Source organism: Falco punctatus (genome assembly GCF_963210335.1).
Source record: "Falco punctatus genome assembly, chromosome: 5".
NCBI classification, from domain to species: domain Eukaryota; kingdom Metazoa; phylum Chordata; class Aves; order Falconiformes; family Falconidae; genus Falco; species Falco punctatus.
The window spans coordinates 90,399,408-90,422,288 of NC_137584.1; the positions used below are offsets into that span (position 1 = coordinate 90,399,408).

General features: G+C 38.9%; 1 protein-coding gene across 9 annotated transcripts in view; it reads left to right on the plus strand.

The window, feature by feature from the left end:
* The window catches only part of WDPCP (WD repeat containing planar cell polarity effector), a 157,565-nt gene that overhangs the window by 29,891 nt on the left and 104,793 nt on the right, over nt 1-22,881 (plus strand). For 8 of the 9 annotated variants that reach the window (XM_080389571.1, XM_080389569.1, XM_080389576.1 and 5 more), the window contains 2 exons: nt 20,659-20,743; nt 22,436-22,480. In XM_080389571.1, coding sequence (XP_080245697.1) covers nt 20,683-20,743; nt 22,436-22,480 — 106 coding nt within the window. In that variant the 5' untranslated portion in view covers nt 20,659-20,682. Of the gene's footprint in view, nt 1-4,104; nt 4,179-20,658; nt 20,744-22,435; nt 22,481-22,881 lie in introns of all 9 variants that reach the window. The other variant, XM_080389570.1, reaches the window with a different exon arrangement.

Here is a 22,881-nt window from a genome sequence, read left to right on the forward strand (position 1 = left end):
GATGAGTCTTGTTTGAAAGAAATACGCACTCATTTAAATAGTTGTATTTTTCATCAGCTGTGAGCGGAAGGAAAGTTGCGGTTAGTGTGAGGATTGAAAATTGGTATTGGAAACACTAGGTGGTGCCCTCGTGTAAAGTTGTGTTTCTGAAGTTTCTGTAGTCAGTGAAGGGGAAGAGGAGTGTGCAGGGAAGTTAGCAGCTGCAAATGAAAGGTTTGTAGTATAGGATGAATGAGAGTGTGCCTGTAGTTCTGGTTCTGTGATATGCAGAAGGAAAAGGGATATTGCAGGAAAGAGCTGTGTGATAAATTGTCGTGTTATTTTGGCTTTAAGTCCGCTTGCAAGTATTTGTCTTTTTTTTGTTTCAAAGGGGGAGAGAGAACTTAACTCACTCTGTGTGAATCTAGGAGCCATCTCCTAGCAGCTTTATATTGTGAATACATCAAAACAAGCTTCCCTTGTGTTACTTCAAATACACCCTAAAATGCCTTAGGATTAAAGCAATCATCTGTAATACAATATCTGTGGCTCATCGTTGATTGGCTCAAAACATGAAATGCAGCTTTTTTTTCCTTGGAACAGTCAATGTGTTTCCTTCGTTGTCTGCTTTACCAAAATTCTGCATTCCTTGTCTAATCCTGAGATATTAAAATAATTAAGTGGGATAGTCACAGTTTCACTAATGAAGCATAATTGAGCTTTAGAATACTTTGATATTAAAATTACAAGAAAACATAAAAATGGCTTTGCTGAGCACAGGCACATTATTTCTATGTATTGCTACCCGTTTTAAGCATTAAACAGGGAGCTTGCTCACCTAAGGACAGCTGGGCTGTCCTGCTAATAACTCTTTTTAGCCTGCAAATCTTTTATCACAAAGTGTGTGCCGCTCTGTTTATTGGATCTGTGATAAGAGTTAGCTTTATACTAATCATTGCAATTTTAAGATGTGAAAATTTGATTGTATCAATGTTTATTCCTTTAGGTAAAGTGGTCAAAAGAAAATCCAAATTTTGCAATAGCCATTCAGATCTGGTTGTTGCATGTGAATGATACATTTTTAATTAACTTGTTGAAGACATGTATTTGACTTTATTCAGCAAATGCTATAGAATAATTGTTCCTATTGAGTCAGATAAAATATGATTTAATGTGCTTTGTTGTTTAAATATATCAGGTCCTAATAACAATTTATGTGACCTAGAAAACACCAAAGAGTTGGCATCAATTTTTAAATTACTTCTTTCTTTCAGACCAAGAACCCTGTTCTGTAATAATATCTTACACACAGGGTTGCTTATTATAGATGTTGCATGTACTTTAACTGCTGTGCAAAGCACCTCTCCCATGTAATTACACAAACATATTCTTAATTAATATGACTTGTGTTAGCGTGATCGAGCAATGGAATATTTTTTAGGTGTGTGTTTTGCAATCCTGAAAGGCAGCTGACAAATGAGGAATGTGGTTACTAAATACCACAAGTCTCATGAAGAAATCCTTGGAAAGGACAAAGGCCAGGACAGATATGAGACTTCATTGCCATCAGTTGCCTTAAAAAGCCCTAAAATGTGTATTGATGCACAAAAAAGTATACCAGGCTTTTTATGATCCTTAAGGATCTGTATAGAAAGGTGTTGTCAGATATGGAGAGCACTCAGGGGAACGGGAATAGTTTGTTTACTCCATGTGGAGCAACTTGGCTATATCAAATGCCCCTCCTAACTTCAATATGGTAGTGTGACATACTTTGTGTTACCTACTTCTGTGATTTAACCACTGAGTATCCTGGAGATAGGACCTAGAGTGCAGTGTTATGCTGCTCAGTTCCACACTGAGGATCAATTGCTCTTTTGCGTGTTTATGCATTTTTTCATATGCCAGTGCCTGGAGTACTGTCTCCCTACATCCATTTGCCATTCCATTTTGAACTGCTGTAAGGCAGCACAGAGCTCGTATCATAGATCATGATAATCATTAATGTAACTAAGATTGTGCACGTGCATGTGTAGTCATGTAGAGAGATGGTTTTGGCTCCATGATTTCATGAAGCTTTTGAAGTTGTGGCCATACAGCTAATGAAGAGGAGGGGTGGGTAGATGAATAGTTACTTCCCCAGGACATTTATTTGAAGCAGCTTTATTTGGTGGAGCACTGCTTCAGGAGTAGATCAGCTAGTTGCTGATAGGTATGTGGGGAAGCAGAGTAGTGATGCACAACTTGGATGACCAGTAGTGGAAGCAAGAATTCAGCATAACATAGGCCACTGTCCATCTCTGAACTCGCTCCAGAGCTGCCACAGATAGATAGGAGTACCTGGCAGCACCAACAGGCATTTTGCCATTACCATCTGAAAGCTCATTACACTCGCTTGATGCCAGTCAGTTGCAAACTAGTTGAGTATTGAGAAACAACTGTTGGGACTGTTGTGGAAAATTCTAATGCTTTTAGGGAGGAGGCTGCTGTGAAATGCAGCAGCAGTGGGTACGTTTCATAAATAGAATGCTCAACTTACCTAAGCGGTATTGGGAAGACAAAAGTGCCTATCCCCTCTCCCCTTCCCCCATTACCCCATGCAAACAGAAGTTTTGATGGGAAAGAATACTTTACAGGGCAGCATCAAGTATGGACAAATATACTTAAGCCCTCCAGCTGATAGATCAATAGAGGAGCAGGTCAGAGGAGAACAGGTATCAGCAATTTAGCTGCTATGAATAAACCCCTGGAAGGTGCCTTGATGCTGGAGTATGGTGTCTTGAGGCAGGTTCCCAGGAGATGTTGAAGACCATTCAGAAAACCACTGGACAAACCCAAAAGAGCCCTGCTGCTCTTTACCAGGGTGGTGTCCCTCAGCGGAGATGCAGCAGTGGAAAGAGAACTCCAGCTGTGAACCATTGGGAAGGAAATGCTGGAATGGCAGTAGGCATGCCAAAGTCATCGCCTTTTATTTTCACATGATCTGTAGGTGTGAGAAAGACGTGGCTGCTGTCATGTCTGTGTTTCTCATGGTGCTGAAAAGAGACATTCCTGGTTGCCTTACAGCACTTTGAAGAGAGAAGTTTCAGCCAGTCCACATAGTTTTGGAGCTGGGGAGAGCGCATAGGTATGGATGCAAGACCTGCTCAGATGCGATGCAGTGCAGTGAGGAATGAAACATGACAGGCTGCCTGAAGAATTGGTAGGAATGTGCCTGTCTGTAAAACCAGAAAACCAACAGACTTTATCTATAAAATTATTCCTTTTCATTTAGAGTGACATAAAACGTCAAAAATTCAGCTCAATTAAAGTATGAGGACATCACTTCGGGGAGGTCAGCTTAAGTGCCCTATCTGTTTGAATGTCTTTTTTTAGACAAACACTGTGTTCTGGTGGTTGCCTTTCCTCCTAGATGTATGGCTTCACTAGAGCCATACTCATTTGGCTGAGTTTTCCCATGACTGCTCAATAATAGTACAGAGGGAAACCCACAGAGAATTAATCCAGTCATGGTTGTGCTAATTTCCAAAGAAGCAAGTGAAAATAAGGGGAGTTTGTAATAAATGCCATATAAAACCTGTTTACATGACTGATTCTCTTCCCCACCCCCACCAGCCTGACCTTACCTCATTCCAGATTCCCCACTTCCAGCTGAAAGCATTTTTGTGAAGAATGCTACCAGAAAAATTCCCTTCTTTATCTTGGCTATGAGAGCCTCGTATGAAAGACCTTTCAATGGAAAGAGAGACTCTGTTTAAATGTGTTGCTATTGAAAGAGGATTGGTTTATAGACACATAGTTTAATGTTCTTAGGAGGACTATACATTTAATCTTTGATCTAGAAATGATTTTAAGAGTCTGCACATAAGCTAAAAGTTCTATCTAAATGTGCCATCTGCAGCTCCAGGTATCACCAGAAGAACTGTGGTTTTTCTGAGTGAATTTTCTCAAATATGGTTTCACTGCATAATTTCAGGGCATTTCCTCTACATTTAGCTGGTATATTATTTTCAGGTAAAACACTTTGCACAGGCTCCATGTAAATGATTTTTCGGTTCTGTATTCAGGGAGGAAGTAGACTGTCCTCTTTGAGGGTATAGCACTAACACTCTAATAAACTGTTTCTAGGGAAGATGCAGACAATTGGATGTTGTACCTGACCTATTCCAGTCTGATCTCCAAGAACAGTCATTTTAAGGAAGGTAAGGTATATCTTCATGTATAAAAAAAGTGATACTGAACATTTATTTTCCAAATTTTAGCAAGTGAATATGGTTTTAAGCAGTTCATTGACTTAATGGATTGAGACATCTCTGAAAAGCATCAGAAGTCTCAGAGAGACTCAGTATAGTAAAAGGTCAACGCCATTTAATGTCTTTATGGGCAGTTGCAGCCCTCAGATAAATAAAGCCACTTATGCATGTACTTTAATACCAGTGAAGCCAAAAATTTATAAACATGAATTTTAGTGCTTTGCCAAAGCAAAGCACAGCTTTGGCAAAGAAGTTGTTTTGGCACTTTTTTTAAAGCCGTCATGGAGCTTGAAATGATGTGCTCATCTAGGCAAGTAGGCTTCTAAATTAAAATTGTAAAAATAGCAAGGGTATATTCTTGCAAGTGGGAGTTGTAAAGGTGATGGAAATATGCTCCCCTCCCCCTACTTTTCAAAAACAGAGGGCAGCTTCTGGTTTTGATCATGGAAGCTCTTTGCAGCCTCATATTTTCCTAGTTGATGTAACAAACATCCTCCATCATCTTTAAATGGTGACTTAGCCACTGCTTGTAGTGGCTTATATAGCCCTAGTTGTATTTTGTCTTTCTGTAGGGATACAGGATACTTTCCAGCTCTTTCAGACTAATGACTTTCCTAAATACTGTCTTTTCTTCAGAAATGCAAGTAGAAATGCCTTCTGTTCTTAACGAGGTTGAATACTGTTCAACCAATGCAGTAACTATGAGACAAATCTGATTATATATATATTATTTTCATAAAATATACAATTAACAAAACTCAGCCTTCATGCAGTAAACATACACTTTGGGTAATCTTTTCAATGAGAATAATGCAGACATTACACCCATTCTGATATGTAGAGGAGGATCCATGGGGGGAAAAGATACATGTGCATAAATCAATTATTTGAGAATAGAGTCCTTAATTTCTTCAGGCTCTATATAAAGAATTTTGGCATCTGCACGTATTTATTTTAGAGATATAGGGGTAAATCTTCAGCACAGAGCATGGGGAGTTAACCATGGAACATTCATTAACGTTAATGGGATTTCTATGGCTAATTCCCCACACACTGGCTGAAAATTTAGCCCAAAGAGATTTGAAAAGTGATGTTGAGAAGCAAGTTGGTCGGTTAGCCTCATTACTTTCATGTTATTAACTGCTCTATCTGCCACTGGCTTTGTATGAACACTGAGATATTGTACTTAACAGTTAATAAAAGACTGTATGCTAAGTACAGATTCTAGTGTGGAGGCAGAATAATGCAGTTATATGAACAGAGTTTGGGTATTTTCAGGAAAAAAAAATCATCTGCAAAGCCATAGAATAGAAGGGGGGGGGGGATATTAAGGCATATTTTTAGACAGCAAAAATGGTTTACGTTTCCAGTATCTCTAGTACAGCTTTAGCACCAAAAGAAAGTGTAACTTTTTTTTTGTTTTGACTTGGTATTCCACTATTGGGATCTAACTTAAGAGCTGGCCATCTCTGAGCAGGGCATTGGACCCAAAGACTTCCAAGTTCCTTCCAGCATTAATTATTGTATGATTTGGACTGTATAGCGTTTTTCTAAAAGCCTTTTTGGACTAGTTTTCTTTTGTAAAAGTTAATTGAGATAAGATAGGAAAGTCAGTTTCTGTTTATCGTAAAGTTTTGAAGAATGGTTGAAACCTGGGCAAACATAAAAAGCTATTTAATCTACTAAATTGAGAATATTGTTTTAAAAGGAAATACAGGCTCTAATTTAAAAAGCTTATCAGATTTATATTGCTCTTTTTTGCGTTAAGGATATGCAACAGAGAATGTGTGTGAAATATGAATGTGTGTGTATGCATATATATATATTCACATTTCTATTTCTCTTGTATCTTAGCCGTTTTCCTTCCTTTTTAGGGGAGCTATTAAATTGCTTTCCCAGTTGTTATTCAGAGCAGTCAGTAGCCAGCCATTAGAGGGTGCTTCTGCACCGAGGAGCTCTTTTCTTAAAACCCAGTTTACTTAAGTATTTGTAGATTTAATGAAGAATCATCTTATGTTTCCTAGAATTACCCAGTTTCTTCTTTAATTTGCATTAGCTTGAGGAGTACTATTCTTGGAATCCAGAGGATTAAAATGTGGATAGCTAAAGGTGATTCAGAGAGGGTAGAATGATTCAAAGCAGCAAAATTTCTACGTTTTTAATTGTTAATGTAAAACCAGAAGAAAATACACACAGACTTCATGCAAGTGAAAAATGAGCCAGTCTCTTAATTATTGACAGATGAGCATTTGTATTTTATAGCACTTGGTTACGATATTACTGCCTCTTCTAGAAATAGATCTGTTCGTAACTCCACTGCATGTATTTGCAGCAAGAATAGTAAAATAGGTGCAGTTTGTGAAATACTGCCATTGTTAGTAAAGATCTAAAAATAAAATTCATAGTATTTTTTTTTCTCTAGAATTATCATGATTCCTCATTCAGTAGCAAACTTAAAAATGCCCTCTCTTTACTGTAAGACTGTGTGGACAGCAGAGTCAGGAACTGGTTCTATAGCTCTTTATCTCAGGAATACGATTTTAAAAGTCTGCACTTCTGACCCAGGGCATTGGTGCAAGGTGGGTGAGGAGAGTGGAAATAGGAAGATTTCTGAGAGAAAATTCTGCTGTTATGGAATCAGTTCCTAAGACTGATTAAGTCTTTTATATTTCAAAAGTGGTGCATAGTACAAAGCAGTACATCTCAGCTATGTGCCCAGTAATGTCTAGATTGTGAGCACTCAGCGCAAAGAAATCTGCCACCTGTGAATCTTTGTCAAAGCCAGCCCAAGGAGATGGTGATTCTGAAAATACTCCTCTTGGAGAAGCTGGTACATCTTTGCATGAATTTTCAGATTTAGGTTAAGGATTGCTGATATCCAGCTGCTTTTGAAAACTGCCAAAACTTGCAAAGACCAGCTCTAGTAAAATGTGGATAGCTGGAGGAACTGGCAGTGAGCTCAGGAAGGGGAGGGATAAAATCTTCTCCAGGAGCTTCTTAAGAAGCCCTATAGCCTCCCCACCCTTAAACAGAAAAGGTAGCAAAATGTGCCTTCAGGCATAAGCATCCACTTTTTATTGCACCTGTATATATTGATATGCTCATAATACTGTGATTGTATTGAGAGCTGCTGGTACTGCTGTCTCCAATTTTACATATATACCACTTAGGTATCTTTTCTCAGATTTTAAGGGCCCTACTTCTCAAAAGGCAGTGGTTATGTTGCAAGAACATGTGAAATTAAAATTGGTGAATGTCTCTCAACATCATACTCCCTAACAACTTGGGAATTTAGTATTTGCATGTATATTTAAGTAATATAAATTTCAACATCAGTGGGTGTGCTTTGTGAAGCTGACATGCATTGTTGTATAGTTAATTTGATTCTATTTTTTCCAAGAGCATATATGGTTCTTATTTATGTTTTGTAGCTGTTAAAACATTTTATACATTTGTACACTTTTTCTTTAGTACCTGGACTGTCTAGTTCAGGCTCAAGTCATTTTTTTTCTGATTTGGGAGTAAAATATAGGCAAAAGTATAATGTCTTTCTTAAGCACAGACAGAATAATTGCATATTGTGAACATCTTGTTCTTTCTGTATAAATTTGAAGCTTCTGGATGAATACACAGAATGACTGGTAGCAGGAGTTCTTCAAAGATATTAGGCATTGAAGGTTATGTCCTGTGTCGTTTTGAAGACAATTGTTCATGGATTTTCAAAGAGGTTTTTAGATAAGACAACAGTGTAACAAGGTACTAAGGAATTCTGTAATATAACAGTTTATACAATGCACAGCAAACGCTGGTCCTAATCTGATAAGTGTTTGGTACTGTTCTTGTGCAAATCATAATAATACTGTAATTTAGAACAAAATATTAGCATGCATGCTCTGCTCACTAGGAGCTCGGACCAACTGACCCAGTAGTAGTTTTTCTCCTGAGCTGAATGATAACAGGATCCAATTTTAAGTTACAGAGTTTTTTAAAGTTAGCTGGATGGATTTTTCTGCTGTTAGTGTATTTGAGTAGCTGTTGTAAATCACTGGCTTAGTTCACAACTGGTGTTTTAAAATTAGAACCAGACAGGCTAAATGTTAAATGAAATGGTTAAATGAAAACAGGGAGTCTGCCTAATCATATACTTTAAGCCAATTACTCATACTGGTAATTTTAACAGATTTTGGAGGGTTGATTGCTTCAGTAAACATTTCTTATATTAGCAAGAGCTGCTTTGTATTACTTTTTTTTCAACAAGTACCATAAATTCATCAGCTAATGATGGGAGTAGAGCTAATAAGCATTGTAATGAAAAGAGGATAGATGATCAAATATACTGGGTATGGTAACCCATCAATAAAGATAGTAAGGATGCACATATTTTGATTTTGTCAGTCTTGTCTCCTTCAAATCTGTTCACTAGGAAAGCAAACGCAATACACAGCTGGACAAAGACAGACAGTAAGCTGGAAGCCAGGTAGTACATCGCCAGTATTATATAAAAAAAATAGATAGCCATTTCTATGGAGAACCAATCCACATTTCTCTCCATAATACAACTACATTTGGAAGATGCTACAAGCTAGCCTGTTGTTTCTAAAATATTAAGACTTGACTAAAAGTCCATTTTACATTTAAAAAATGTACAGATTCCGTCAATGCATTATTTTAGATAAATTAAGGACTATTAGCCTATGTAAACCAGAAATTAAAGCAATCACGTATATTCTTCCAAGACATGAATCTGGGGTTGGTGAATTACCTCTACATTAGTGTCAATATCTAGCATATCAGATAAAGATACCGTAATTTTCCACTTTTTGAGGCAGATGAAGCTGATAATAAAGTGATACCTAACAGTTTTTATCTAATGGTGATAGTATTACTAGCAAGAGGAAGGTCTTCCTTAAGAAATGTTGGATGATACCCATTATCGATGTGATGATCTCTTGCAAATCCTGAAACTCGGTTTATCTTTGGATACTCATATTTATAGGGATGGTGCTGGCAGTTACTAAATCATCTTGCAGGACAGGTTTAAGGCCAAAACTATTTTAAATACTGGTCAAAGGCAACTGCAGATATCTTACTGACAGCTTGTCTTACTCTGATCACGTAATAGAATGAAGCTGGACTGAGCTTTTGACCTTTGAAATGCTTGCATTAGTACTGTAGTCAGTTTGAGTCTCTGGCATCGTCAGTAGAAAGAGATTTAGCCCATCAAATTTTTCTTTTATGCATAGGTTCTTGGACAGCACTTAACCACTGTGGCAGCAGAACACTGTCATGTGGCTGTCGATCTTGCAGACAGCAGTCTGGCAACCTGGACAAAAGGCAGGATTACCTTGGATTCTTCATCAGCAGATTCAGAAAGCCCACATCCCATTCAGCCACATTCAGATCGGTATCACTTCCAGAGACATGAATGCTTAAAAAGAGAAGCTCACGTCCTGAGTAAACCAGTGAATTAACTGAGCATCTCAAGTTAATTCTGTTTGGCAGGAAAAGTTTCTTTTGGTTTTGGTAACTGGATTGCTTAAATCATCATTTGTTGTTGTAAAAATACTCCGTTGTGGCTAAGCTTTCTCCTATCTTTCTCTCTGTCTCTGCTTACCACCCAGCCGCAACTAGCTGCTGTCTCATACTATGGACTGTACCTATTTTGTTTACATTTTTTAATAAGGTACATTTCTGAGACCAGCTCTACTTATAGACCAATTATCTTACTCTTATGGCTCTGCTAAGAGCAGTGGAGTGGCTTGGAGTTCAATATTAAAATCTGTGTACATTTTGTTTTATATATGACCCCACCACTCAACAGTTTCAAATGTGATTATGAAAATGTTTAAACAAATGCATTTTTCTTCCAAGTTATTCTCCCTAATGCATATTTGCATAATTAGAACATAACATAAGCTATACTGTAGCATTACAATCAGAAATTAATTATTGTAACATGAAATTTTAATATTTGTCTTTCCTAACTGCAAAGGTGAGTATGGCTTAAAATTGAAAAAGTATTAGTCCTTTTCACAGAAACCTGTTTGAAGATCATAAAGGAGTACAAAAGAAGAAAAGCTTTTTGTTTGTGTTTGCAATCAAATCTTTCTTAAAAGGAAGTCTGACACACAGGCATTGTAGTGTTTTTTTTTAATATTGAAGAAAGCAAGATACAAGTCTCACTGGATTAACTGGAATTCAAGTATATCAGAAAACCCCCCATATTTAATAATAAATGCTTGCAAACAAGAAGCTCGGTGAGCCTTGCAAATGGCTATTCAAAGGTGATTTTCAAATATTAGTGAAGCTTAATTTACTGCTTGCTTAATTTATTGCCTGCATCAAAACAAAATAGGTCAACATAAAGAAGCTACTGAAAGTCATTTAAATGGCGAAACATTTTGAAAAAGAATACAAAAAAATACATTTAAAGATACTGTAGATCTAAAAATAATCAGTTTGTTCTGGTAAATTTATTCAGCTCATACAATGTACTCCAAAATATATTTCTGTTTGTAAAGACAGCTTGCAAATTTGCAAGATTTGTAAATTAAATCACGTTTGCCAATGTGCTTTTGAAAATTCTTTAAACAAGTACTCAATTAACATGCATAATATAAAACGTTAAAGGCAAGAGCTGTACAGTTCAGTGAGAAATGTGTTGGTACAGCACATAAACAAAAGGAAAGCTAAATAGATGTTCATGCTATATTTTCAGTGCTGCACTTAAAAAAATTGACTGACAACCTTACAGATCTGGTTAGTAGTTTGATAGCTAAATCTGAAATACTGCATAAAGACATAGAAGAATCTTACTTGTTTAGATGTAAGTGTCATTAAAATTCAGCAAGAACTATGGTTAACTCATTTGTCTGGACTTAAGTATTGTTCTGATGGCTGTAGCAGCAGCCCATGCTGCAAGGCCAGGCGATGAGCTAAAATGCCCATGTGTAGAAGCATAAGTGGAAATAAACAGATCTGTTGCGGTCAATTGTACTGCTGTAAACCCACATATTTACATAATTAATTTCCAATGTGAACTGCTGTTCTCAGTTTAAAGACCTGCTGATATAAACCCCCTTCCGAGCAAACAGGGGTTGCAACAATGGTGTAGGGCAGTGGAGCAAGGACTTTTCCTGAGCTGGAATAATTTGTAGGTCCTTTCGCCTTTTGATGCTCATTTCTGCTTAGCTTAAAAAAGAGAGATTTTGTTATCGTCTGTTTTGGCTGACGGTAAGAAACCACTGTTACAAAATTTTATGACCTACTGACCTTTAGTATTGAAAAATTGGTTTATTTACAGCAACAATCACTATCTAAAAGAACAGTGTAAAACAGTTTGACATTTAGTACTTCTGTAATTACCTTATGTCGTGTCAGCACTGGATATCTGTGGTTTGGATCACTTATCTACTATCTGGTTTATATAAAGGCCTTCAGGGTCTTTATCAAAATGTGTATATGAACTTTTCACTCTGTGAAGTAAAAACCCGGGTCAATTATATCTATTTTCTGTGACCTTCTTAACTTTTCACACCCACTGTGCCAGAGTTGTTATAGATTGTAATACTTGCCTGCAGTATCAATTGGAGGATGATTCCTAGCTTCATTAATACTGTCAGAGGTGTGGCTGATATATACACTGAGTGTCTTCTTGACAAATGCATTACCTCCCTCAAAATCATTCTGTTTCACCGTTAATCTTATTATCTATTCAGTTAATCAATAGCTGTCTTTCCAAAGAGTGTATCAATAATACATATTGGAAGTGTGTTTCGGAAGGTGGGAGGGTGGCAGTGTGGTTTGGGCAGCACGCAATAATTTAGTTTCTGAACCTGTCGTCATCTACTTGGCTGACAACTCAGCAAAAATTGTGCCTTGGTTTTGACACAGGGACAAGCAATTAGGTGGCAAGAAGCTACCCCCGTATAGATTTCCTGTAGTATTTCTGCGCGTGTCCTTGAACCGCAGCACCCTCTATCTAGGAGATCGAGTTTTAGTTTAGAGCTCAGAGGATGAACTGGACAGCTGTCTCAACCCATGATTCAAATCCTGAACAGTGGTCTGCATGTCTTTTTGCCCACGTACAACTAGTCTGTTTTAAAATAGTAATGTCTCAAACACTGATGCTTAATATAAATTGTCTGGTGGCAACTTTTTATGGGTACTGTTTAACGGTGTGATCCTCCTATGAGCTTTGCCATGGTGGTAAAGGAGACCATCACTGCACAACCAGTGGTAAGATCAGGGCCTCAGCAGTTCGACTGCCGTTAAAATAGTTGTGTATAAATCTGTTAAGCCCGAAGTAATCTCACAAGAGGTGATCCTAACCGATATCAACTGGAGAAAAAAATGTTTGTTCTGGTTTACAGCATTTACAGAAATTTAGTGTTCTGATTATTTGTCAGTCTTAATGTTCTTAAGGCTCTATATGTATATTTTATTGTTAAATATGTAAATGTCTTACAAGTATGAAAACTCAGGAAATATAACTGTCATTGCAAAAACAGAGGATTATTTTCAGACTCACAAAACAATAAAACAAACCTCACAAAAATTAATTCAGTGGAGCATGATACAACTTCACAGCATATGGGAATAAATTTACAATGTATAATTTTCATGCCAGAATTCTTGAGTTATCAGATAATGTATTTCCTTTCAATGATTATTCTGCAAGCCATATTTAGGCCTTTCTAACAATAGAAGCTTCACTGTGTATTTCAATACAGAGTGCTCTTGTGTGTTGTTCACCCATCTACAAAATAGCTTTCCTATTTAGATTGGGGAAGTTAGAATAAGGAAAAGAATTTTCTTCATTCATGTGTTTGGCAAAAAAAAATAAAATTTGAGTCATTGAAGTCTGAAGACAAAGAAAGTAGCAACAGTAAATATTTGCCTAGAATAAATATAGCAACAGTAAATACTTCCCTAGAACTTAAGATTTATGATAATTCAGCAACTTATTTGTGTTAGCTGAAAACATTCTTAAACAATATAATAATATATATTATTATACATTGAATAGACTTATAAGAACATACCTGTATTTCTACTTCTTAAAATCAGAGGTTGCTCTTACAGACTGGGGACTTGATTTTCGTTTATACTACAAAATCTACAGTTCTTTTCTCGGTGGAAAAGGGGTTTAAAGGAGAAGTAAATAAATACAAGAATAAAGCCCACTTTGCTACTAAAGATAGCAGGCAAGGAGTTTCAGTCCCAAGAGCAGTAGCTGTGAGGAGGGGCTGACCAAGGCTCGGAAAAATTAACTGCGGGTGAGGAGGGGTCTGAGTTCAGGAAAAGTCAAAGAAAAAGGGAAGAAAAAGAAAAAGATAACTAGCCCAAGCCTGATTGTGGAAGGGAAGGTGACATACTGCAGTGATGATCTGGAAGCAGAGGTATCAGGGAGCAGAGAGGAGTTGGTGGGCTCAGCTGCACGAGGTCTGGTCATGAGTGCCAGCAGAGCAGAAAGAATGGGGACTACCAGAGCCAGCTTGCAATTGCCATTACAGAAGAATTAGTAAGCCATTTGATCCAAATTTTATTAGGTCTGTCTTTTGCTTTACGTAGCCACAGCATTTCTTATCTGATCTGGAATGACAGAAGAGCATTCACTGTTGTGGTTAACCACAGTCTCACTGTAAATGGGACTCTGGCCCTGGCTGCCATTTATTATGCACTGCAGAACTTGTATTTATGATACACGCATGCCAGACCTTGCCAGTACGTAGCGAAAGATGAAGGCTAGAGCCTCTACTTACCAGAAAATAAGTTAAGTTTCCACAATTAAATGAATGAAACATCTAAGAATGAAATGTGAATAACTTATTTTCTGCACAGGTGATAGAACTGCTAACCTGTGCAATCCAAAGAAAGGATTGCACAATGGGAGGGTAGATAAGAATGTCATCTTTGCACCCAGTTACCTTCTAACCAAATCAAAATGGCCATTCTGTGCTGTTTCTACAATGTCTTAAATGCAAACATTTGTGAAATTTAATAGCTTTGTGGTTAAAAATTCAGAGCTGATCTTGCCAAAGGACCCTTTGAACCAAGACTTTAAAACCTGATCGGACTCCTGTAGTCACTAGATTTCTACACAGGAGCAAGAAACTATTCACACACAACTAATTGTATGATTTGCTCTAAATATTTGAGCCAGCATCACAGAGGGACACAGCCTGCTTACTCTCTTGTATCCGTTAGTGAGAAGCAAGTACACTTGGCAATGTCTGCACAGCAATTCGTTCACCAAGCAACAGAACTAAAGACTTTCCAGTGATCTCCCCCCACCCAGCTGTCATGTGCTTATTGGTTTTCTCTTATGAATATATGGAATCTATGCTCTTCACAATCCCCACATCTGCCTCCTTTCCCCCATCCACTGCAGTCTCAGATGCCCCGCACTTTTCCCGACACACCTGCCATCCTTTCTTTCCCCTTTCCTGTCCGGTTTCTCCTCACGGCCACCATGCCACCACTGTCTTCCATAGGCTGTATGCTCTTTGTCAGATCTTCCAGCTTGGCAAGAAACATGTTCTGAGCGGGCTAGATCTTCACATTTCACCAAGAAGAGCTGTCCCTCCATGTCCCTCGGCTCTGGTACTAGGGCAGTCTGTCCTTGTGCCCACCTGCAGATTTGCACAGCATTGCAGGAATGACATAGTTTTGTGAATTTCTTTTCTGAGAAAACAAATCAGAAGATTAGATTTAGCTTGATCAATGGATTAAAAATTTAAAAAGGTTTAGACTGACAGACATAAGCATGATTTTCTTAAGAAACCAAATTAAAACTGTTAATATACATGCATGCATTTAGCAATTTCCTTTCATTGCTGTGCTGCTGACTTTTGTCAGCATTTGTGAATTCCAGAATAAATTGTAGATGTGAAGGAAGAATCTGGATTGTTTCTGCTTAGTGCCAAAATACAAAATTAAGTTTTACAACTTCTCGTTATTTTACTGATTTTATTTTTTATTATAGATTATATATCTTATTATATATCAGAGAGGCTATGGCTTCACACAGCTGTGAAAAGGGAAAGCCTATCTTGTAATATTTTTGTAGTTATCTGTAGAAACATGACTGAGAAACAATTTTACTGGTCTATTTTAAAATGAAATATTGCAGGAAATGTTATGTTGAAGTCGTTCAAAATGTGAAAGAAGTATGTTTAAAAAATTTTTACACGCTTTACACAAATTGTATCCACGCGTATAGCTGGTAGGTACGGATCTAATGCACATAGTTTGATCTAAACTTTATGTTACAGTCAGATACTACATTTCTGTATCTGTGCTGCAGGGAGTTTCTCTCCTTGGTGAAGGAGAAATTGGTCATGAAGAGGAAGAAAAAAACAGATGATGATTTCTGCTCCAAATAGATCATGGAAACATAGAGTAAGTTGTAGGATGACTTGATGACTTCCCTTGTTTGTTGAACGTTTGATGTCTGACTTACAGCTCAGACATTGGGAGCGAGCTGTAGCGATGCCAGAGATAGGATGTTAACGTTGGAGGGAAGGAGGAAGGGAGGCAGAACTAAGACCAAGGGTAATCTGTTATGGAATCTATAGCTAGTGGAGCTATTGTGTAACTAATCCAAAGTCAAATGAAAAAATACTTATTTTTCTGAATTGGAGTCCATTGTGGCTATTACATTTTTTGGTTTTCTGAAAAAAACCGAGGCCCGTAGAGAATGAAAGCAATCTGGAGTAGGAGAAAACAGAAGGGTAGCCTGTGCTGTTTCTTGTAAACTAATTCCTGGTATAGTATTTTTTGCCAAGAAATTCTGATACCGTGTGAGTAGTGAAAATGGATTCTGCAACATTGTCTTTTATTTGGGCATTTTGTCCTGTAACATATGCCCAAACCCATGCCTGAAGCACCTCAGCTAGTACATGTATGTGCTATTGCGGTAGCTTTGTAACGTCGCCGTGGCACAGAGGTACCTGCTTTCTGGCTAGCTTTGTGTTTTACCATGTTACTGCTCCTAGGAGTGTGTCCCAAGCTACAAGGATATTTTGGAGGAGATCCCCCTTGTTGATTGTTCTTTCGCTAGGATTTCTGGGCTCACGCTGGCCCCCCTTCAATGGAATAGGCGGATGGCTGTCAAACACCCCTGTAACAGGGCAGTTACAGGACCTGCTCTTAGAGTGGGGGCACTTGGACTGATGCTGTGACTCTGAGCCATGCCTCTGGCATGTAAACTCCAGGGTTCAGATGGTCTGTTGTAGTCAGCATTTCCTATTCTCTAGGTCGCTCCTATCACATTTTCAGAGGTCCATGTTCTTGGGGTGCACTCACCTCAGGAGCTGGGCATTGCCTTTCGGAAGCACCACACTCTCCCAGGTAAGTGTACGGATAGAGGAGAAAACCAGTATCGGCGCCCTGAATCACTCATGCAGTCCATAGTTCCTAATTATTTGGCACACCAGCAGCTATATTGAAGGTGTCTGAGTGGACCTAGATATCAATTTCAGCATTTGTTGATGTTTGAGTGGCAAGATTGTTATTTTCTGTATCATTGGTTAAACAAAGATTTACTAAACTGAGGATTCTTTTTAAACAAAGCACACGGATACTGGAGCAGGCTAACCATTGCAGAACATCTCAATTTTTCAGTAAGCTTTTGCAGCCACCTAAAATATCCCTGCCTACTGTTTGTGGGGATATTGTGAAAGCAGTCAGTCAGTGTCGCATGAGCCAGAAAAAGAACCAGCTATTAAACTGAATTCTAGTGTTACCTTAACAATCGTTATTTTATCCCATGTTTCCCAAATTCTAATCAATTTTAAAGAGGGAGGGATGGAGTCCTTAAAGCTCAGTGGGGGGAATTTTTATATTTTTTCATAGGTATGAAAATCTATGCAATAGCAGGACCTAGCTCATGTAGGTAAAGGAACACTGTGAATTCTGAGAGGCACTTTTCAAATACAGAAAGATCCTTTTGTCGTCATCACCATCGTCCCCATTATGCTGGACTATAATGATGTGGTAAATAGTGAGATGTAGTTGCATAACTCTGAAAGTTGGCTTGCATTCCTTCAGAAGGAAGAAGAAAGAATAATTCCTCTGAACAAATTATTCAGACTTTACAATGCTCTATTTTGTTACAGAAGCAATTTTTTTCTCTTTTTTTTTTCCCCTTTCCTTATAGACTATAATTAATCAGAAGTATTTCAGATTATTGTTAGACTATACCAGTATTTTTTGGGGCAAGTGTCCATTCTCACTGGCACAACAGTAACAAGATTTCAAATAATTAGCTGGTTTGTGAATGCTCAGAGTCCAAAGGAAAGGAAAATCAAAAAGCTAAACTCAGGATTAGAATAATTGACAAAATTTTTTTTCCCTTTCTAGGTACATGGAGAATTTTGCTTCATCAAGGTTATTCAGTGCAGAACTGAAATGCAGTTCTTCAGAAGTCTTTGGGTTTTTAACATTTCCTTACAAATATTTTTTTTTCCACATTTTTGAGGGCAAACATTTTAAAAGTTTTTGTCTTGGACGCTGAGTTTTTAGTACTTACTTGAAAGCTTCCTTCTCTTTTTTCTTATTTTTGAGGGCAAACATTTTAAAAGTACATGTCTTAGCACTAAATACTCAGTGTCCCATTTGAAAGCATCCTGTTGGTTTTTGGAGCGCTCCCTCTGTGACTCTGACACTCTGGAAAAAAATAAGGACTAGAAAGTCATCTCTGATCTATCAGTTTGGAAGGGACACGGCAGTATTAAAGTCTTAGGGATAGCTTTGTGTTCAATGGGAGGGCACAACTAAAAGGGCCTGTGGAGCCTACATACAAGAGCTTTGGAGTAATTTGAGGAATAATTTATGTTAGATTATTTGTCATGACAAAGCCTCCTAGCCTTGCCTTGTGTGTTGGGTTTGCACAGCAGGGTTTTGGTAGCAGGGGGACCACGGGGGTGGCTTCTGTGAGAAGCTGCCAGAAGCTGCCCCCATGTCTGGTAGAGCCGGTGCCAAGGTGGACCTGCCCCTGCATGGCTGAGCCCGCCAGCGATGGTGGTAGCTGTGTGACACGTTTGGGAAGGGGGAGAAAACTGTCCAGCAGCAGCAGCAGTCAGAAGAGAGGAGCGAGAACATGTGAGAGCAACAGCCCTGCAGCCCCCCAGGTCAGGGCAGGGGGTGCTCGAGGCGCCGGAGGAACCTGCGGGGGAAGCCCTGGTGAGGCAGGCCGTGCCCCCAGCCCATGGAGGGTAACGGTGGAAAGGTCCCCCCTGCAGCCTGTGCCGGACCCCGGGGCAGGGGGTGCCCGCAGGAGCCGTGACCCACGGGCAGCGGCGCTGGGGCAGCTCTCGGCAGCGCCCGTGGCCCCGTGGGGAGGAGCCTGGGCCAGGGACCCTGCAGGGACCCCCTGGGGCCGGCTGGGCCTGGGGGCTGCGCCCCATGGAACGGACTGGCGTTGGACTGTCCCATGGGAGGGACCCTTTGCCTGCGGGGAAGGGAGTGGCAGTAACGTGATGAATTGACCACGACCCCCATTCCCTGTCCCCCTGCACTACTGCAGGGGAGGAGGGAGAGAAACTGGGAGCAGAGTTAAGCCCAGGAAGAAGGAAGGGGTGGTAGGAAGGTGGTTTAAGATTTGGTTTTATTTCTCATTATCCTCCTCTAGTTTGATTGGTAATACATTAAACTAATTTCCCCAAGTCAAGTCTGTTTTGCCCATGACAGTAGTTGGGGAGCCATCTTCCTGCCCTTCTCTGGACCCAGGAGCCTTTCATTGTGTGTCCTCTCCTCTATCCTGCTGAGGATGGTGGGCAGCTGGCATCCAGCCAGCATCACCTCATCCAGCCAACAGCTCATCTGTCCATCCCTCCTTTAGCCAGCCCACGATAGGACTGTGAGAAGTTCATTCCATTTGATGACTTCCTGTTAGCGGGAGATCCTAATCTAGGCTCTGTGGGCCTTGGGGAATGCAAGTTCCATTGCACTTCTAGCAAGAAAGTAAAAAAATGAGAAAACAAGTAAGAAAATTATAATGTACAATCTCCTTCTGCTGTAGTCCACACAGAAAATGAGGGGCTGCCCTCGTCCATGTTTATATCAAATGTCTGTCAAACAGACCACCATGCTGCTCATCTCTTTGCATTTATTTTCCAAATCTCATTCTCGCCCAAGATTTCATTTGCTAGATGTATGTTGTGAGCCTTTATTTTTTTGCCTTTTTGTTTTTTTTTGATAGAACTATGGGATTTCATAAGTCAGAAAGACTTTGTACTTTTGGGGATCAGTGTAAAGAAAATGCTATTTCCACCTGGTGCTATTTCAGTGGATTAAGCAATGCATCAAAACATACATATTAGTTTGAGTGATAATACCTCAAGGTCTCATAGCTCTGCTGGGACTACGATAGCTTCCTTGATGCTACCTGAGATTCTGGCACGTATTTTTCATCACAGCACTCTTGATGTAAATATCTGATATTCTGTGTGATAGGAATTCTGCAATCATCTTGTAATTGATTCATTATCTAGACAGCACTAATGGAAAGGAAATGAAGAGTCCGCTTCAAAAAAAGAAGAAAAGTTCCAGTGCCATACCAACTGTGGTTCTTAAGTGTGCTGCATTTGTGTAAACTCCCCTTCGCAGCCCAGCTTTCAGTGGATTCTTGGGTTTAGTGAAAGAAGTGAAAGTAATTAGTCTGATGGCCCACTTACAACTACTGGCAGGAAATCATTCAGCAAAGTCTGTTGGTTACTGTGTCGCAGAAGATTCCCAATGGTCCTTGGACATAGGACACATCCTCTAGCAGGAATATTCAGAGGGATTGTTCAAAAACCACAGCAAACAGTTCATAACTGTAGTCAACATACATATTTCAATTCATGTGTTTTATATGCTTCACATCTGTTGTTCTGTCAATTTAAATTGATTTAATATAAGTGCTCTTTTTTATTTAGAAAGACATCATTTTTTATATTTAGCACTATAAGTAACGTCTGCAAGTATCATGCGTTCAAAGCTGTTTCTTGACTATATTGGCACTGCCCAGGGGATACTGTTTTAAAAATTTGTCCTGAAAGTCAAATTCTTCTATCTGAGCCAGGTCTTTAAGTAGGAGCTTCATCTTTGCGTGTGTCAAGGTAATAACTATACAGTAAAAATAGATTATAAGGTGTATGTGAGAAGCATCAAGCACAAAGTTACTTACTTTAGTGAGAGCAGCTGTAAATTTAAACAAATTTATTTGTCTCTATATGTGGTGTATATAGAGACATATATACATTTCTTATCCTGTTCTTTCCCATGCATTATTCATTTTATTGTGATCAAAACCTACAGCTTATATGTAACAAAATGTCATTGGTGCTAGGTTCTCCTAACACTCTAGTTTCCAAAATACTTGCAGTTTCACTGGTGATGCAGGGTAATTAATTTGCTTATGCAGTTTCTCTCCTTTTGATAGTGCTAAGGGTCCATTTGCCACCAGATGTCTTTCTGCCTGACTGAGATGTTTCTGTGGTCTTTGAAGACTAACTTACATATCAGAGGTGAGCTGTTACCTGCTCCTAAAACAAAACAGCAAAGCTTGTTGATGAATATTCAACCGACAAAAAAATCTGAATATTCAAATGAAGTGGTTTTTATACTTAGGAGAAAGAAAATTAGGCAGCAATACGATGTTTGAACTTGGTCAGCTTCTTTGCTTATCTTATCATAGAACTGGAGCATCCTTTCAAGTAAAAATGTTAAGATTATATTTAATTGGATGCATTTTCCTTTTTAGGAAGCTGTGCCCTACTTGACTGTAAGCTTCAGTTTAATGACTAGTTTGGTTGAATGAAGACCTACAGTCAAGTGATTTGCAGAGGCATTGTGATTTGTACTTAGCATGAAAATGAAAAATTACTGTATGTTCTGGGTATTTTGCATGATTACTTGAAATTTTATACTTACAAGGATATATTTATCTTATTAATTGATTGTTCCAGGAGACAAGTGACTAATTACTAGCCATGTAGAAATTACCTTCATTCATCTTGCCTTGCTATTGCTAGAATGTAATACTAAAAAAACCCCAGTGGTTTATAAGTAGACCATATCAAAATATTATTTATGATGCTTCATGCTAATTGTAGTGTACAATACTTTGTTGATACATTAGTTTCAATATTATTAGCAATCCAGTTGAATATGAATGAATATTCAATTGAATGTTACTATTGAAGCATTGACTCAATATGTTTTGGCATCCCATCTTTGTCTAAGAACTGTTCTGTAACAACAATAATATAAAAAACTATTTCATAGAAAAGTCTGATGGTTTAAAGAAACACATAGTTGTGATTTATTGTAATTAAAGGTGTTCTGTGGCCTACTGTGCCTATTTTCTGCCTTTTGACCTTCTTGCTTCCTCTCTGTCCATTTATGCATTGCCTACAAACCTCATTCTAAAACTCTGAGGCAGAAGGGAGGACTGCTCTCTCGTTTTAGAAGCGGCCTGCCATCGCAGTGCCTTCCTGCGTTCCTCCATGTAAGGAATTCCTCCCCGTGGTATATCCCTGTCTGAATTTAGAAGAAGACAGATGCGGTGTCAAACTAATTGTTTTAAAACAGTGCAACTTAAGGCCGTACTTAGATCTACTTGGTGGAGCTTGCCGTGGCACACTAAGTATTTACCAGTTGGCCCCATTGGGTGCTGGCTGGTGCGGGTCGCAGTCCCAGTATGGCTGAAACATTCCAATTTCTCTGCCAAGTAGGCAATAATCCCTCCAGGTTAAGGAGATTGGGTCCTTTGGGAGGGCAGCTTTATGAGTTCATAAATCTTAAAAAAAATCCTGTTGTCTCATCAAAAAAACATTTTAAATTATTCTAAGGTATACTTTTGAAAAGTATATGATCCTAACCTTTTCTTGTCAAAGAACACATATGATGCTAATTAGGAAGGTGGTAAAAATACTTTTGCATGTCGGCAGCTGGAAGAGAATCAAAGTGTATGTGAAAGAAATGACAGCTCCAAATCAACCTAAGGACCTGCCGCATTCTCCTTCAGCCCTTCCTTGCTGGTTCCTGGAGTTCCTGCTGGCATTCAGGCTGTACACTCTTAGTTTTTCCCCTGTCGCTTGTGTTTTAACACCTAACGCTCTGCGCCAGCTAGCAGAAACTGAGATGCTGAACTTTGCTTGCTAAGTTGTGTTTTGTTTCTAGTGTGTAATTAAATATATTTACATTCAATTATATAGATGAAGATATTGGGATCCACCAGTACCATGACAAGAAAGAACCAGGTAAAATAAAGTAACCATAACTAAAACTAAACAGAACTTCCACATGTTCAGTGTTTGATGCCAGCTGCTTTGCACTGAAAAATGCAACTTCAGAGTTTCTTGTAAATATATCCCTCTATTTCTGTAAATAGTCCAGAAAGATTATCTTTCCAAGTTATGTCAGAGTCTTTTCGAAAGTTTTATTCCACAGAAGAAAAAAATTGGAAAAGTAGTTACATAAAAACCACCTTTATGTCGTTAGAAACTGCGGTGGGATTTTACACACTAAATTCTAATGCTTTATCGTCACTTCAGCCCCTGCACCTGCTGCCGGCTGGCCGGGGGCGGTGTGCCCGGGGGGGAGGGGGCGGAGCGGTGTGCGGGGGGGGGGGGGGGGGGGGCGGTGTGCCGGGGGGCAGCTA